The sequence below is a fragment of the Numida meleagris genome, chromosome 7 (genome assembly GCF_002078875.1).
Source record: "Numida meleagris isolate 19003 breed g44 Domestic line chromosome 7, NumMel1.0, whole genome shotgun sequence".
Taxonomy (NCBI): domain Eukaryota; kingdom Metazoa; phylum Chordata; class Aves; order Galliformes; family Numididae; genus Numida; species Numida meleagris.
This window is the reverse complement of record NC_034415.1, coordinates 20950388-20967899: the sequence shown is the minus strand read 5'-3', so window position 1 is coordinate 20967899 and position 17512 is coordinate 20950388. Positions and strand designations below refer to the sequence as shown.

Below are 17512 nucleotides of genomic sequence, written 5' to 3'. Positions count from 1 at the left end.
GGGAGTGCAGATTTCAGAGCCGTTCCCTCCCTGCTCTCTGTTTTTGGGAGGGGTGGCTGGTGTACGACATTACTAATTAATTCATTGCTTTTTAGGTGTTTATTTCATCCTACCACGTGGCTTAAAAATACTCCAGACCACATGAAAGGGGTTGGCAGGGCTTCACCCGTCCCATCGCAAGGAGCGCTTTGCATATATATTATGCTCTTTACGTTTCTAATTATTTTTTCTTAACTTGCCTAATTACAACGGTGGATTGCTAGGCATTAAATCTGATGGTTTGTTTACAGCTGCTCCCTCATAGGTGAGGTATTTCTTGGGTGCAGTCTGGGCTGTGTTACAGAAAGGGGAATGGGAGATGATGGAAAACAGCAGAGGCTCCTGCAGGGAGGGCTGGGGATGCTCCGACAGCTGGATCTGTAACTTGGGTGCGGGGTTTGGTTGGGTTTTGTTTGGCTTCGAAGCATCTAAACAGACCCTCTGAAGCTAGGATGGCCTTCTCCCTTCAGGCAAAAGGATGCTGGGCCGAGGAAAGGGTAAAACGTAAAAGGTGAGAAAGGAAATGTTTAGCTGTGGCTTTGAAGAGTAAACAGATCTGAAGTGCTCGGAGGGAAGGCGTGGGAGTGGGGCGTGGGCTGAAGGGGCAGCAGGAGCTTACCTGTGCCGGGCAGGGGCTGCCTGCCTCTGCTTCCTGTTGGTACGGCAGACCTGGATTTTGGCCACGTAGAGCAGGTATCTATATCTATAGGCGATATTTAATGGTGCTGAAACGGCCATCACCTGCAACACGTGTGTCTGCGCTTTGTCCCTGGAGCTTTGCATGGGGAGTGCGCTTTGCTGTAGTTGGGTGCTCGCTGTGCTGTGGGTGCTCTGTGGCTGTTCCTTCTGACCTGGGATCCAGCTCTGGTTGGACTCGGTGAGCTGCCTCATCCCACGGCCCCGCTCAGCCGAGCGTGGCAGCGGCGCTGGGCAGGACCTGGTAGCGCCTTGCAGGGAGCACAGCGCTGCACACGGGGATGCCGAGGGGGAGAGCATCTCCCCATTCTTACAACGAAACGTCCCAGGAGCAAAAATTCAACTTTTCAAACGCTTATTTTTTAAACTTTTAACCTTAACGTTCGGTCGGTGCTGTACGTGTGCGTTGTTCATTGCTGAGGGTTCACCAGTGCATGGCACCGCCACGTTTCCCCCCGAAGGATTTCCCGGCGCCGCGTTGTAAGAGCATTGGCTTTTTGTCTCAAGCTCTCACGGCTTAGGATTTTGTGCAGGATTGGGGTTAGCCCTGCTAAAACGCTGCGGTTCAAGTAATGCACAAATTAATGAAATGCTGTGTTCTGGGTGCACGCTGCCAGGTTTTTTTTTTTCTCTCCATTTTATTTTATTTTTTTTTGCTGGCTTCGTTCAAAACAAAGCCCCAGATGTGCTTAGGTGGTGGATGCGCTGGGATGCCAGCTTGTGGGCTGCGTGGCCATGCATCAGCTCAGCTATTGATGCCTGCAGATGGGCAGCACTGCTGCCCTGTCCCTGTGCCCTGCTTGGGGACCTCTGCAAGGACAGAATGGCCGCTTCCCCCTCGAGCCCAGGCCTTTCTCCTGCTGGGACACCAGTGATAGCCACTGCTGCTATGCGCCCCATTGAGTCCTCGCTGCTTTGCTCCCTTGATGAAGACGAAAGCCCTGTCAGGGGAGTGGCAGAGCAACAAATGGGTCCCTGAGATAAACACGATTTGCATGAATGAATGGCAGTGGCTTTGGATGTCAAATTAAAAGGAGCAGATCTGGAGAATGAAAAATTAATTATTTTTTTGTCTTTCATTTGCTCGTTCTCATCACTTTCGATTTTCTTTCTGATGATAAGGAATTTATTATTATTTTTTTTAAAGCCAGTTGTGTTTATTTTGGTAACAGTTCACCCACTGCTCTGTGTACAGAAGCTTTCTCTTGAAAGCACTGAAACTATATTAAAAGTGCTTTTGGCTGTCATCTTTTATTTCGCTTCCCCTTCATTCTTTTCCCAAAGCTGGGCTGTTGCTGTATCAAATACTCCAGAACTGTCTGGCAGCGTTTTCCCTGCGGTGCTGTGTCTAAACTGGAAAGAAAAACGGACAGAAATGGCAGGATTTGGATTTCTGCGGCTTTTTGTGCTCGCGTCCCATTGAAGCCTGAGCAGCTGCCTCAACCCGCGCTGCTTTATCCTTTGGAGGCAGCGTCCCATTCCCTTTGCACGGAGCTGCCCTGGGCTCCAGCAGCGACCCGCGGAGCTGTGGGGTTTCCATGCTGAAATATTCCGGTGGTGCTGGGACCGCACATTGGGAAAATACCCGGCGAGCGTCGAGCATCTGTCTGCGAAGGGGGGAGGAGATCCACCCCCTCCCTTTCTTATTTTCTGCCAATTGTCCTTGCGTGGTGTGGCGTTGGCTATTATGGGTTTGTAAAATAGAACTATATGTGACCTTTTTATCTTACAAGAAATAGGTTAAGCCATTTTTAAAGAAAGTGGTGGAGTCAGCAGTGCTGCTGGAGGAGCCGCTTTCGCATGGTTGATGGGCTGTGAAGCCGCTCAATGGACTTTGGTTTCAGAGACAATATCTGTTTAAATTAATCTTTGTCAGATACATGCCACTGCAGACAATTCAAATTCCATTTGCTTTCTGATCTCATAACAAAAAAGCACCTTACACTGGTTCTTTTATCGTAAAATTAACTTTTGTCTGTGTGTCCTGGAAACAGGGGTGGCATAAAATCTAGTTAAAAGGCTCTGTTATAGGAGGATTCTGTTTCTTTGTACAAGGCGGGCTTTTTTTTTCTTTCTTTCTTTTTTTTTTTTTTTTTTCCCTGTGTGCATTTAAAAAGAAGAAGAGTGTTTGAGATGGATTAGAGAGAATGCCAGCAGATGGACTGATTCTGTTGTTGCTGCTGGCAACCATCTAAGCAGCCATTTTGAACAATGCTGATACCGGGGTACTGATAACACAAAGATGAGGATGGGATAAATATCCAGCGAGTCCCTCGCTCCCCGCCTGCTCCTCCTCCCTCCCTTTCACACGCAGGCTGCAGCCCTGTTATTAGAGGTTGATTGTTTCCAGAGGAGCACTTCATCCTCGAGCTGCTGCTGTTCCTCGCGCCTTGGTTTGCCTCCTGCTCAGAGGAGTCTCAGGCAGAGCTGCCCCTCCCAGAGGCGCCTGTGTGTCTTGACTGTGGTCCTGACGCTGGGGTACTTGCAGTCATGTTGCTCCTTTCTGTGCCCTAATGGAGTGCTCGCTCCTTCCCGTAGGAGCGGACGCAATTTCCTTCCCTCCTCATTCCTATTTTCCATGCTTAATCGTGAGGTGTGATGGCATTTGATGGGGTTCTGGGAGGTGCGCCATGATCTGAATGAGTCTGGGATCTCTGATAGCCCTGTGCTCGCTGTTTTGGTGTGTGGCTGCAGGCGGAGGGCATCATCTCTTTGCATGTCTACTGGTCTTCCCTTCTGCTTCCACCATCTGCTGGATCCTGGGTACCTGGGCCACGTTTGGGACCCAGACGTGGTGCTCTTGGAGGACCTTAGGATCTGTAGTGACACGCGGCACAGGCTACCCAGGGTGGTGGTGGAGTCACAGTCCATGGAGGGGTTCAGGATGAGGGTAGATGTGGCACTGGGGGACATGGTTAGTGGGCATAGTGGGGATGGGATGATGCTTGCACTGGATGATCTTAGAGGTCTTTTCCAACCTTTGTGATTCTGTGTTTGCATTGCTGGGTTTTTAGCACTGGAGTTGGTGGCCTTATTTCTTTCTGTTTTGTTTCCCATCTCTAGGTAAATAGCACTCTCATGGATCAAGAAACTCCCAGCAACCTTCATCTTTTCCTAGCAAATCAAAAAAAGACTGCTTTGTGTTTTGCAGGAGGAGTCAGGCCAGGATGAAGGGCTTGTCCCCAAGCCCCCAAGGTAGCACTGCCACCTTGTTGGCAGCAACCCCTCTGCAGCAGCTTTGCCATCTGGGAGCATGATGTGATCTGGGTAACTGCAGAGCAGGCATGGTGACAGGATACAGCGTTTATACTGCCGCCACTGAGTCCTGGTGAATGCCTTTGGGTCAGGGAATTGCACCCGATTACCAAACTGAAGGTCTTCATCCCATTTCTGTAGCTGGTTTGCAGAGCATGGGCTGAAACTTCTGCCTGTTCGCACTGCAGCATCCCTCAGACCTTTGTGCGATTGCTGTTCCTTCCTTCCACAGCAACTCATAGTGCAGCGTTCTTTTGTTGCATTTCTTTTTTTTCCCAGGGAGCACAGTTAAGAATTTCTTTGGGGTTAAAAACCATCTGCACATCTCGTAGAAATCTGTATGTACATATACACAGTTATCTAATTTTACACAGTAGATGAAACTTGACAGTAAAGTAACAGATGTAAGAATTAAAAAAGGAGTTGGGTAAGCATTTTACGGTTTCCTTTTTTAATTTGTCCCCTCGGTCTGTTGCATTTCTGTTGCATTTTGAGGCAAATCTTATGTTTCATTTCTTTTTTCCTGCTGCAAAGTCTCTTCTCCCTCTCGAGTCTCTCTTCTTTAAGCCTTCCTTATTTGATCCATAAATTGTGGACGAGCCATACTTGACACACTTACTAAAATAAGGGGCATCTGGCCTGAAAGTTGAAAAATCAGGCTGTAGGCTCTGCTTCTGAAGTGCTATTCTGTATTTTTGGGAAGTTGCTGGGTTCGGCTGAGCTCTCTGAAGAGTTGCACCGAGAGAGAGCTCCATGGTCTCAGCAGGCTGGCTGTGTCTGAGGTCAGCCGGCATCGTTAGCAGATGCTTTTAGCAGTTTAAGGCACCGTGGGGTTGCCAAGTGCTGATTGCAAGGAGCTGATTTGGTTGAAGCTGTGCTGGAAGGGCTCTGCTGGCTGGCCTGGTCCCCAGCCACCGCCTCGTGCACTGCACGGCCTACGCTGCGCGGCAGCTGCGCAGGGAGCCAGCCTGGGGGCTGCAGTGCTGAGGGGTGTTCTGAGTGTCAGAACTCAGTAGAAGGCATGGAAGCATGCACTGCCTGCCTTCATCATTTCTTCATCATGCTGTCTCCATCTCTTGAGTTTCACTTGGTGCACATTACCTACATGTGCTCTGTCCCACTGGAGGAGCCATGTTTGTCAACTCAGGCCTTGTCAGGTGCTGGCAGCTGGTGCATTGAGGTCTAGGAGACGCTGAGGTGCTGGCATATGAAGCTGCTCTTTCACACCACTCTTCTCAGGGTTTTTTTTTTTTTTTTTTTGCTGTTAAAACCTCAAAGCAACACAAGGACAGTGCGTTCTGAAGGGCAGTGGAGCTGTGAAGGGTCTGGAGCACAGACCTTATGGGGAGCAGCTGAGGGAACTGGGATGGTTCGTTCTGGAGAAGAGGAGGCTCAAGGGGACCTTACTACTCTCTTCAGTGCCCTGAAAGGAGGTTGTGACAAGGTGTGAGAGTCAGCCTCTTCTCCCAGCTAACAGCAAGAGGATGAGAAGTGATGACCTTAAGTTGCACCAGAAGAGGTTCAGGTTGGATATTAGGAACAATTTCTTCTCCAAAGGAGTGATGCTGTGCTGGCACAGGCTGCCCAGGGAGGTGGTGGGGTCACTGTCCCTGGAGGTGTTCCAGAACCGTGGGGATGTGGCACTGACGGACACGGTCAGTGGGCATGGTGGGACTGGGTGACCTTAGAGATCTTTTCCAACCTTAATGCTTGTACAATTCTTAAACCATCACAGCGCACAAGTGACAAACCACGGCACATGTCCTTGCCTTCTGCTGCTTTAGGGCCTGGAGTGGTTGAGGGCGTGATTAGTGAAGTCTGGCTGTTCCCATGCAGGTGCCATGCTTTGGGAGCAGATACTTGCTTCTCAGTTTGGAAGTTACTGCTTGCATGGGAAGAAGATGGAAAGCTGATTTCAGGTAAATAAAAATCTCTCTGCAACCTGACCACATCGCAGAGAAGATGTGGAAAGGGTGGGCATCCTCAGGTGCATTACTGTCTGCTTTGAGTCACAGCCTGTATACAGTGCAAGCAGCCCTTATCTCTCGGGTTCAACGAGGTGACTTGGTGTGAAAGGTTTGCATGCCATGTGTCTTTCTGGAGCTGGAGGTGGCTCATAGTGTGCTGGCTGCCCAGTGGGGTACCCCAGGGGCAGAACGGGAGCTCGTGTGTTTGTTGGAAGCATGTTAGAAAAGATGCTGTGCTTGCTGGGAGAGGGAGCAGAGGAAATTGGCTCTGTTGCCTTTGTGATAAAAATCTCTGCACTGTGATAAGAATCTGCTGCTACTTAGACCCTGTGAAGTCCTAAAAACTCGGAGAAACTGGGCAGGATAAAGATGAATTATCAGATGTTCTTAGCTGGGGCTCAGATTCTCAACTTTCTCCATAGAGAAAAGAGGGTGGGTGGCGTGGGGGAATAAGTTGATGGGAATTGCCCAAGTTTGAGGGGGCTGCTTGAAAGTATGAGTTTTTTAAGCAGAGTGAGATTCTGCATACGGAGGGCTCTTCCTGAAACAACCAGTGCTTCACAATTCTTTTGCACCTGAATAATGCATGTGAAATAAGGCTTGGGGAAAAGACACCAAACCAAATGAAGCCAGTGCAAGGGATCACCGTCGTGTTGAACAGGGGAACCTGTTCCTGGGCTGACAGAAGGGTCCAGTGCTGTGTGCTCCCTCTGCTGACATCACTGCTGGTGCAGTGTGGCACCCACGAGGTTTTGCAGAAGGACTCAGCAAGCGTGGCTGCTTCTCACGTGGAAATGCTGTCTTCTGGAGAGCATCCTGAAAATGAGACTGATGCTTTCGCAGAGCGATCGTTTGCTGTCTGTTCTCACCATATTTGGAGTCAATGCAAAGCATCAGTGAGGCTTTCCCTTTCGGTGCTGCCTGCCTGCCTGGTTCTTGGCTCCTTTCTGGTGGCTCCTGGCTTTGCACGGAGCCTGTGGTTCAAGCGCTGTGGGAAGTGCTGATGTCTGAGGGTTGTTGTTTTTCCCCCACCCATCCCCACACCCACGCACTGGTCAGCCACTCTAAGGTTTCCTGGACTGTGAGGTTTGATGAACCGTTAACCTAAAAATGCCCTGAGCGGGAAGAAATATTTCCAAAGTCTAAAAACTCTGCGGAGCCTCTGATGTGGGAATGGGAGCTGTGGTTTGCCTGGGTGGCTTTCCTTGCTTCTGGCTCTGCTGAGAGCTTCGTGGCCATGAGGGCGTGCTTGGGCTCCTGCAGGGACGGGAAGACAGCCCTCCTGGCCTCGTCAGCCCTCTGAGCAGATGGCCTCTTGGCATGAGGCTCGGCAGGTTTGAGACAGGATGTCCCTGTGCTCCAGAGAGCTGGAAGCGCTGGAATCAGTAACAGACTGGGAATGTCTGCATCCAACTCCGAATTCCTGGGGAAGAGGATTTGGCAGTCACAGGCTGTATCAGCGGGCAGGCTCGGCACTGCTAGAGGAGGACAACACCTTTGTATGCTCACTGTCCCGTTTGCCCTGCTGGGAGCGTGTTGAGCCTGGATTTAATGGGGCAGTGTGGTTGTGCAGCCCAGGCTGAGGGATACCGCTGCCCTCCTTGCCCAGTACTTCTGGGAAGGGGTTGTTGCCCTGGGGGGAAAACAGCTAAATTTAAAAGGTGGTGACTCTCTGTTGACTCAACCAGCAGCGGTTTTGCCACAGCTGTGATGTGGTGGTGGAGCAGAGCTGTGGTGCTGTGGGAATGGGAGTCCCAACAGTCTCATTCCTTAGGGTGTTCCTATAGAGAGTTTTGTGGGGGGGAATAGCACTTCTGCACCCTGTGTTGGTGCCAGCCTGGAGCTTCGGGAGAGGGGCCTGAGAATCGTGTAATAAAAAAAACACATTACAGCATCAGATTTTTTTTTTAACTTTTTTCCCCTCCCCATCATGATGCTCTCAGCAGTTTGACTTTGCTAAATATTTCAACACTTTTCTAATTGCAGCCTCAGTTAAATTCCCCCTACTAATATTTGAACAGAGTCAGTGCTCTGGAGGAGGAGCTGTCCCTCTGAAGGACTCTTGCTGTGTGTTATCCCTCATTGTTTGAGGAGCCTGAGGTCATCACATGAGTAACAGCCCCTCAAAGACCAGCATCCCTATTGTAGCATCCCTACTGGGGATGCTTGCTATAAAACCAAAGGGCTTGGCCTTCCTGGAACTCCTCCCGTGCCATTTTACTGCAGAGCTTGGCTGCGATGGAGGAGTTTGCAGCTTACAGAGGCATGCGCTAGGGCTGTCTGATGGGCCGTGTTGGATGAAGCTCCTGCTGCCTGCTAGCTGTGGTCTGTGAGATGCCTTCTGCCCAACCCTAGCTTGGACAGACAGGGTTTTTGGATTTGGGGGAGTGGGGGCATGCTGCTGTTATCGGAATGTTGGGTGAAAGGTTCTCCTCGGAGCTCAGGAGAATGAATTTATTGTTTAAAAGGATAAGTTGGGGTGAGAGAGAAAGAGAAGCAGGCTAATCTTGCAATTTAAATATATTTAAAGATTCCTTCTGTTCGAGTTTGCTTCCTATCCTTGATCAGAAGGAAATGCTGTTAGCTACAGAATGGAATAAATCGAGGGCACCCTTATCTGTGCAAGATAAATTACTATTGTTTAGGGAAGACACTCCAGGGATTGAAGAATTTAATTAAATACACAGAGATTATGAATATGCATGTAAATTAGACAATCTAGATATGACATGGCTACAACTGCAGGGAATTGTTCGAACTTAAAAGTGTAATCATTCTTTTTATCAGGACGTGGGGATGGGTAACAAATGAGAAGATTCCCGTTGCCATTTGCCGCCGACTTGGCTGGTCTCAGGTCATTAAGCACTGGGAATTACCTGCTGCGGATGGGCCCTGATGAGCCCACAGGGACGGTGCCTTTTGCTACCTGGGCCCTAATGAAGCACTGCAGCAGCTGGTGGGAGAATGGGGCTGGGCTGGGGGCTGCTGGTCTGGAGGCCCGGAAAAGGGTTTGGGGTGCAGCACGCCTTCAGGTGATACTTGCTGTCATGGTTCTGTGCGGGGCGAAGGAGCATCCTCTCTGAAGGGCTCAGAAAGGTGCTTGTGCTGTAGTTCTAGAGCATTTCCCTAAAACTGGGGGTGGGTGAGATGGTTAGGGAGGGGAAATATTGCTTGGTCAGGTTTGGGGTGTGTTCCTGTTCTTCTGCATCGTTATGTTCTGTGGTTTTGGTATGTGACTTATGGAGGCATCATCTAATGACAGCATGGAGAAATGTTTTCCCTTTTTCCCCGTGGTTCCTTTGTTTGACTTCACCTCCATCCCTTCGCTTTCATCATTCTGCTAAAATCTGTTTTCTCTGTAATGTGAGTCCCAGTTGAAGAAAGAAACTGTTACAAACCATCCACCCTATGAATGTAGGGAGGCATGGACCGTGATCCAATGTCAGACTTGACCCATCGTGACATTTTTCAGGAGCCGTGGAAGACCTTGCTTTTTTTGTCAGGGAAAAATATCATGGTGGGAGTGTGTCTGTGCGGGCGTGCAAGTGCGCAGAGATGGGTTTGAACACTTGTAATAAAGTATTTCTAATAAAAATTTAATGTCCTCGAGACAGTGTTATGGTAGCTCATTACTATTAAAGGTCATTTGAAGAGTATTGATCCTGAATGTTACAGCTGAGTGTAAACTTTGAGTGTTAGTTATTAATGTATATTTATGATCTATGGGATACGTGTAAAAGGAAAATGGGGATATAAATGCCATGGTGAGCTCATTTGTTTCAGAATTGCCAAAGCTGTGTTCACGCAGTTCACCTCGATTTTAAGTCCAGCTTTCTTCTTTGTGTTGCACAGAGTGAAGTGGGTTAACTCTTCTGGGTTGTTGCGATGTATGCACATCAGGGAGCAATGTTTTATATTGGGAGTACTGAGGGCTGAGCTCGGCGTGTGGCTGCACTGCTGCCATGACCGGGAGCTGCGAGGAGCACGCGTCTGCTCCGTGCGTAATTAGAAGGCTATGACAGTGAAAAGCAATTATGTTTTTTTTTATTAAATTAATTAAAAACGTGAAGGTTGGGTACTGAGAGGGCAGGTGGTACTGTATTTGTATTTTTAGTATACTGTAATGCACCTATGTTTGCACATCTGAGGCAGAAGGGCTGTATTCACTGTGAATTTTAAGGCTCTCTTTGTATTTAAAAAAAAAAAAGGACAAAAACCTGCGGTGGCAGGAGGAAGATAAACGGTGCTTGTGATATTTCAAAGTCACATTAATCTTTTTTTTCCTTTCTTTCTTTTTTTTTTTTCCTTTTAATGTATGACTTTCTCCAGGGAAATTGTCTCCTCATTGACTGCAGCGGATTAATGTGCACAGATCAGCTCCCGCATTATTTCCCTGTTTTGACAGAGCGCTGATTTCTGTCTGCGCGTCCCTTTCTGCCAAGATTGCAGCCCGTGCTCTTGGAGTTTGGAAGAGCTCCATGCCGAGAAGTGGCAAGAAATGGGAAGCTGTGCTTCTGATGCGCAGTGCAGGGGAGCAGCGCTGTGAGTGCTGAGGCTCTGGGTTTGGTGGTGCGGGTGGGGGGACTTGTGCTGCAGGTCACCCTGCACCATGACAGTGACGGTGGCAGCGATGGTGATGTGGCTCCTTGCCTCCTGGCGAGGATCTGGTGTTGGGTATCCAATAGCATGAAGGAACCGCCTTTGGGTAGGCTTGCTACTTTTGGACAAACCCTTCCAAAGATCCTGCTGTTCTCTGGGAATGTTGATGTCAGCATATGTTTTTAAAAATCGAAGTTAAATACACGTTTTTCTGGTGAGTTTTGGTGAAGTCCTCTTGAACAAAAAAGCAGAGCCAGCTCTGGCCAAGCTGTGTGAATGGGCCGTGTAATGACGGATTTGGCCGCCTTCTTTTCTTCCCCTGTGGGGAGTATCTCTGGGCATGAACTTGATGTTGCATTTCTGGTGATCGCTGCATCCTGTTTTTAATGGTTTGTCTAGACAGTGCTGACACAACTATGAAAATAGTTTGGTGACCTAGTCTAGAATTAGTGTGCATAAAGAAATCAAACATAGCTTCTGATGTTTGCAATCAGTTTGAATGACTACATTGTAGCAAACCTTAAGAGGGAGGCAGATTTGGAGTTTCTCCAAAGAGCAAGTCATGAGCAGAACACATCCAAACAAATCCGTGCAGTAAATACACAACGGGAAGAGAAAATGCCTAAAGGAAGGTTGGCCACCGCTTCATTTGGGAACTCTGTGTAAGCCCGGAGTTCCCCTTTGTTTGGGCCGAAGTCGTTCTGGGAAGTTTGTAACCCGGGCTGTAAACGTTGTGGGACGGTGTGCCCTGTGTTTGGAGAAGCTTTGTCAACATAGAAATCGTATGTTCCTTGCAAACGTCAGCTGTGTGGCTTAGTAATTGGTAGGCTGTGGGAGCCGTGGAGCATCCCATCAGCTGGCTCAGAGATACCTGGCACATCGGTGCTGGGGACTCCTGACAATGTCAGCGTGCTGGACTTCCACTTGGGTCCTGATTCCAGTTCCTTCAGCACTTGAAGCCCCCGTGGCTAGCGTGTGCTGTGCCTGCTCAGGTGGCTGCTCCTGTGTACTTTACAATAATACAAATCTCCTGAGCTTGTGGGCAAGGACGTAAAGACAGCCGATATACTGCCATTAAATGGTTTTGTTCTGCGTGGCACATAACGGCACTTCGAGGTGTGTGATGACAGGTCTCTGCCCTGCAGACCTCCCAGTTGGTGCAGGGAAGGGAAGAAGCTTCCAGGAGCATGAGCAGAGGAAGAAGAGGATGGGATGAGAAGGGGGTTTTACTTGCTAGGGGGCAATCGGGTGTTTCTTCATGGGAGTGCTATAAAATTTATTGATGCAAATGCTTTAAAATGCTCCTCTTTTCCCCGGAGAGCCCACAAGGCAATGAAGAGCAAGGTGGGATGTGACCATTGAGAGAGCTGGGAAGATCTCCCAGGCTCATATTGACAGGAAATAACTAATAATTAGAATCATAGAGTTGTTTATACTGAGAAAGACATTCGACATCAACCTGACCTTGAATCACATCACTAGGCCAGGCACGGCTCTGGCTGGAGCACCATCAGGGACTTGAGCAGCTTTCTGAAAGCTTCAGGCATTTCTGCTGCAGGTGGCAGGCATTGCATGGGGTCAGTGCTGATCCTACATCACACGAAGGGATGGGAGCCTGCATCCAGCACCCACAGCCTGGATACCTGCTGGTGGCATGGCGACTGTCGGTGCCTTCCACACTTTGCAAAACATCGTTATCATAAGCAAAGGGAACTGGTTGTGATGTTCCCAGCCTGGCAGGGAGCCTGGCTGGCCAGCATGCTGCTGGTGGAGGAGGTGTTTCATGACTGTCATTAGTTATGTGCTTGAAGAAGGAAGAAACAAATCTCTACTGAATTGGAAACCTTGTGAAAAGGTCACGCTTTGGAAAAGCTGTGCATTTTAAGACTGCTCAGCTCTGCAAAGCTGCCTTTGAACTGGAAGTGTAGGAGTTTAACACCCTTGCTCCAGCTCTGGGTGTATTAAGCCCACGAGACAGGAGCTGGATCCGGCATGAGGTTAACTTTTGCAGCGCACGTGGCCTCGGGATGGGACCTGCGGGCTGCCAGCTACCTGCCCACGCAGGCGTTGGGGTTGGTGTGTTCCTGGTGGGTCCATGCTTTGTGGCTGGGCATAACAGTCAGCCCATGTTAATCGTTTAGCTTCGTATGATAAGTCTTTCCTGGCCCCTCTTCTTATTCCTTTCACTTGGACTGTTCTGCCAACTGCTCCTTCTGTCCCTCAAATCACCTGTGTCCCAGTGTGCCAGCACAGTCTTTGCCTTGTCATCTCTGCCATGACAAGATTAAGATCCACTCACCCCAATGAACATTGATAGTGAAATTGCTGTTTATCATCTGGCCTGCTATTAACATAGGTAAAATCCCATCATTACAGGCTATTAGTTTGAGATTGTAGGTGCTAATGGCCTCATTCAGCAGCGTGCTAGGCATTTGCAAAATCCGCTGATGTGCAAGAATTGATTGCTATCGATCAGTCCCTGAGCATGGGCTGGATGTTTTGAAGAGGCTTTAATATTGCTTTCAGGGCAGCCAGCCCCCTGCTGTCCTTTGGAGCTCACAGGTAAGGAGCCCAGACCCTGTCCACCCCCCAGGTCAGGAGCTGAGGACAGCAGAAATGCACCGAAGGGATGGGGCTGCCCCAAATGCCCTGGGTTGCCATTCCTTGTAGTCAGTGCTCAGTGTAAGCTGGACAAGTTCAGGGAGAGATGAAGGCAGCTGGTGACTCCTCTCGCTTGAGGGTCTTGCTTGGATCCCTTCACTGTGATCAGATTAGGATGGAGTTGATAAAGAGGGGAAGGAAGGCAGGAGGTAAGAATGGACAAAGCAGTGCTGAGACCATCCAGTTCTCGTGGGGCTTTGGCCATCCATTTAGTGGGTTGTGTTGTGTCCCCTGTGTCTCTGAAGCTGCTGCACTTTGCACCTTTTCAGTAGCTCACAAATGGCATCCACATTCCTGCAGGTTAGGAACACTTTTATTACACCTCTAGCTGAGACGTATGTTAGGTCTTGGTGAAATGGGACAGGAGATACTGAATGGGACGTGCTGCTCCCTATGTACACTAATGGCTTATGCTGTTAGCAGGAGCTCAGGGCACTGGGAAGAGTACATGCAAGGGTGTCTGAAGTCAACACCTACTTAAAACCAGGAGGAGAGAAAAGCAGGACCATGGATGGAGTCCAAGGAATTTTGACCTTTCCTCATTTCTGCTCACATCTGAGCACTGGGCACTGCGTCCAGAGGGACCTCCGACTCCTGTGTTGGGCTGATGTATTTTAATTAGATTGTGTCTACCTGGCTGGGTTCCTGCTGGCGTAAGGGATTATTCTGAAGAGTCAGCTGGGCCCCCTAAGCACCGATCTTGCTACTTTTTCTATCTAGCATAGATTTTCCCATTATACATTCTCACTTCTCCATCATTAGCAATAGCCCGTATCTTTTCCTGCATCCTTGTGTGTCAGGTGGGAAGCAAATCTGGGGAAAGGCAAGGTGAAATGTGTTGCACACTGAAAACCACGAGGTACACCCAAGCTCTCTGTATGAGACCGGGAGCGTGAGGGCGAACCAGCAGTGGGTGAGAACTTCCATTGGCTGGCTCCCCACCTGCATGGCAGAGCTGGGCAGGACTTCTTTGTGCCCAGGAGTCACCTGTTGGTGGCCTGCTGGCAGCCGATCTGCAGTGCTCCAGTGTTCAGACATCGGCTGGGGAAAGTGCTGATGCAGGCTGCCGCGTCTGCAACGCGCCGCTGCCATCTGCCTCCCTGATGGAGCTGAAGCCGCTGCTTTTTTTAACCTGAGTTTGCTGAGTCTTGGCTAATTAGCTGCCTTTGGAATTTGTGACGTAGGAAAAAAATGCTAAGTTTGGGATGGAGTGGGGGTGTTGGGGCACTGTACAGGCACAGGTTTTATTTGCTTTTTAAGTCTAATTTGAGCTAAAACACAGATACACTGTAGTCTGATTTGCTTGATTTCTAAATTTAAACTCTGATGGCATTGCTGTTTCCAAATACGTGCAGTGAAAGTAGAAGTTTCTCTTGCTTGCGACCTTACCCTCTGCAACTCTTCAGTGCCTCTCTGTAGGGGAAAGCAGCTGTACGCTGTGCCCTGGGGCTGGTCTGCGGGGAGGCAGTGAGTGGAGGAAACCCCAGAACGTGCTGGTCTGGAGGAGCTTGGCAGTGGGATGGGGGTGGGTGGCTGTGCATGGGGATGCTTATTTTCATGGTGGGCCCTATGAGCAGGCTGGAGACCTGCCCCTGTCCTCCTTCCCTTTGCTGAGGGAGTAATTGGGCATGTTGGAGTCCTGTGACTGGGGAGGGAGAGTGGGTGAGCAGCTAGAGCACAGGTGTGTGGTGTTTTAGTCCAGAGCAGGACAAGAGGAATCCCAACAGAGGTGGCTCAAGCTGGTCAAACTGGGAAGACTGTTTCCATCTGGATGGGCCACGAGGGCCCAAGGAGCCGTTTCAGCTCCATTTAGTGATTGCACCCTGTGATCCTCAGTTGGAACCAGTGGTTTGGGGTGCAATAAAGATGTTTCTAGGTAAGCTAAGAAATCTCCTTTCTGTAGAATGAGTTCACCATTCACTTTTGTATTTGCCCCAGGCTAAGCTGAATGGTATGCTCAGGTAGCCTTCATTGCTTTGGGAAGAGATCAGCATGTGAGGTCTGTCCAGCACTTTAAATAAGTACATTTATTTCAAAGTGAGCAGGCTTTTGATCTTTGGGGCTGAGTTATCTGCTTGGACCCATAACACTCCTTGCTGCACTATCCCTTTTCTCTAGACCTGCTGCTACTGGTGGGCAGGAGGGTGCTTCAGGCAGGGAAGGTGACTTGAATGAGTTTTCTTTAGGTCTGGGCTTTCCATCTGCTCTAAACACACTGCCAAAAATTCATGTGCTGTTATCTTAACACAAATCTTCGGCTCATAGACTGGAGTGACAATTAGATGAAGCCTGGGCAGCAAACTACCAAGAGGCCAAGCAGAGCTGATGTTTCACCCTTGCTAAGTGAGCAGCAGACTTGCTAGCTGAGATGCATCCTTACTCCAAACAACTTTAGCATCCAGACATCCCACAGTAGCTAAAATAAATGAGCTCTTCTCCATTTTGACTATCAGGAGAGGCCCATGCTGTGCTCAGGGAGGTAACCTGGAGCTGACTTCCTTGGGAGAGCTGGCTGAATGCTGCCTGTTTGTAGCCGGATCCTTGCTTCTGTTCTTGCTGTTGCAGCGCTCAGGCGGAGGACAAGGTGCTCTGCCCCACTTAAAGCTTGAGAAGCGGAGAGGACAGGAATGCTTTCTTTAGAGAACTGTCTTTAGAGAACTGTCCTCTGTTTTCCCTAATTGCATTTCCTAAGGGTTCTCTTTCTGTCTGTCTCTCTTTTTTTTTTTCTTCTTCTTTTAAACCTCCTTCTGCCTATCTCTGAACAGCTTGATCCATTTGGGAATGCTCTGTGAATGTTTGTCCTTCTGACTCCCTGCCCTTTGGCATCAGTCTTTGGGTTCCCCACTGAGCCTCTCTCACTGTCATGACCCCGCATTGCAGTGAGATCTGTTTTGATGATGTCCCTGCTTGCCTGGCATCCCAGGACCTCAGGGAATGGCAGAACCTGGCCGTTTGCTTTCCTTAGCATTTGCCTCTTTGCTCTAGTGAATCTCCCGCTAGCAGCGTGGTGCAGGATGAATTGCTGGGCATGGCGGAGCTCTGTGCCCTGTTGCTCTGGGAGGGCACCTTGCTGAAATTAATGGGGGTTATCAGGGCTTGGAGTGCAGTAGAAAATGGGCTCCTTTCTGATTTAATGCTCATTTGATGTTCAAATGTGTATCATTAATTGCAGCAACCAAAGAGTCAGGGGGTGGGCTCTGCTCCCTGGTATTTGGATGTTTGTGCTGTTGGGATTAATTTCTTTGCACAGGCAGCATTGCCTCCTTGTATGTGTCCAAGCTGCTTTCTTCCCTGTCTGGTGAGTAGATGGGATGAGGAGGCAGCCTGTTCCCCACAATCCGTAATCAATGGGTTTCACTCTGGAATTACGCCCTGTGCCATTCGATAAAGAAAGAGCTGACACAATTGCTAAATGAAGTATTAGTCTCTTGCTGTTCTTGAGATCTTGCCTATAATTGTGCAGCCTCACTGTGACACATTAATTTGAGCAAAATCTGCACCTAGCAGGAATATTTCAAGGCAAGGAGTTGCAAATGCCTCCAACATCAGCCTTCTGCAGTACCCATTAGCTTGGCCTGTCAACCACCGAGGAATGGAATATCAGAGGAATGCAAGCACGTTTTGCTGATGTTCATGTGGCAGGCAATTAGTATCCTTTCTTCTTCATTTGCATTTCTGTAGAATCATAGAATGGCTTAGGTTGGAGCTTAGGTTGGCTTTGGTTGGCTTAGCTGAGTTCTCTGGGGTAGTTCATGGGGAGCCTCAACAGGTTGGGTTGGGCCCATGGAGGCCACTTGCTTTGGGAATGTGGCAAAGCCTTTATGGGAAGGAAGTAGAAGATACTGGCGCCTTGTTTCCAGGCATCAGGTTGTTCCCTTTCGCAGGATGCCAGGAGCTTGGCTTTCTGCTAGTAACGGTTAATTCTGCTGTAAAAATCATGTTCTTGGTCACTTGGGAGTTGTGCTGCAGAAACGTCTCCAAAATAATAAATGGCTTTCAAACTCCGAAAGAACAAGTGTTATAGATTACACTTCTCCCCCACTTTTTTCTTTGTCTAAACCAAATTCATATTGGAGAACTTTTTTTAAAGACAAAGTCTAATCTCCCTGAAACATAAAACCCTTGATCTTTCCTGTGGGGCCTCATGAATGTGTTTCATTTTTGCAGTGTGGCTGTCATCTTGAAGATCTGTGATTAAAGTAAGGTCTTTTTTCCCCCTCAAAACCCATTTTCATCTGATAGCAAAGCTGTGGTGAAGCATTGAATTGGTGCAACATTCGCAGCAACTTTTTATT

The 17512-nt window shown here is 48.9% G+C and overlaps 1 protein-coding gene across 2 annotated transcripts in view; it reads left to right on the top strand.

Annotated features, from left to right (window-relative positions):
• The window catches only part of ZSWIM5 (zinc finger SWIM-type containing 5), an 82644-nt gene that overhangs the window by 3919 nt on the left and 61213 nt on the right, over nucleotides 1–17512 (top strand). The window contains exon 1 of one of the 2 annotated variants that reach the window (XM_021404976.1): nucleotides 5624–5909. The exons of the other annotated variant lie outside the window; for it this stretch is intronic. Within the exon in view, the coding sequence (XP_021260651.1) occupies nucleotides 5750–5909 (160 nt within the window). The 5' untranslated portion in view covers nucleotides 5624–5749. Of the gene's footprint in view, nucleotides 1–5623; nucleotides 5910–17512 lie in introns of those variants that run through there. 2 annotated transcript variants of the gene reach the window in all.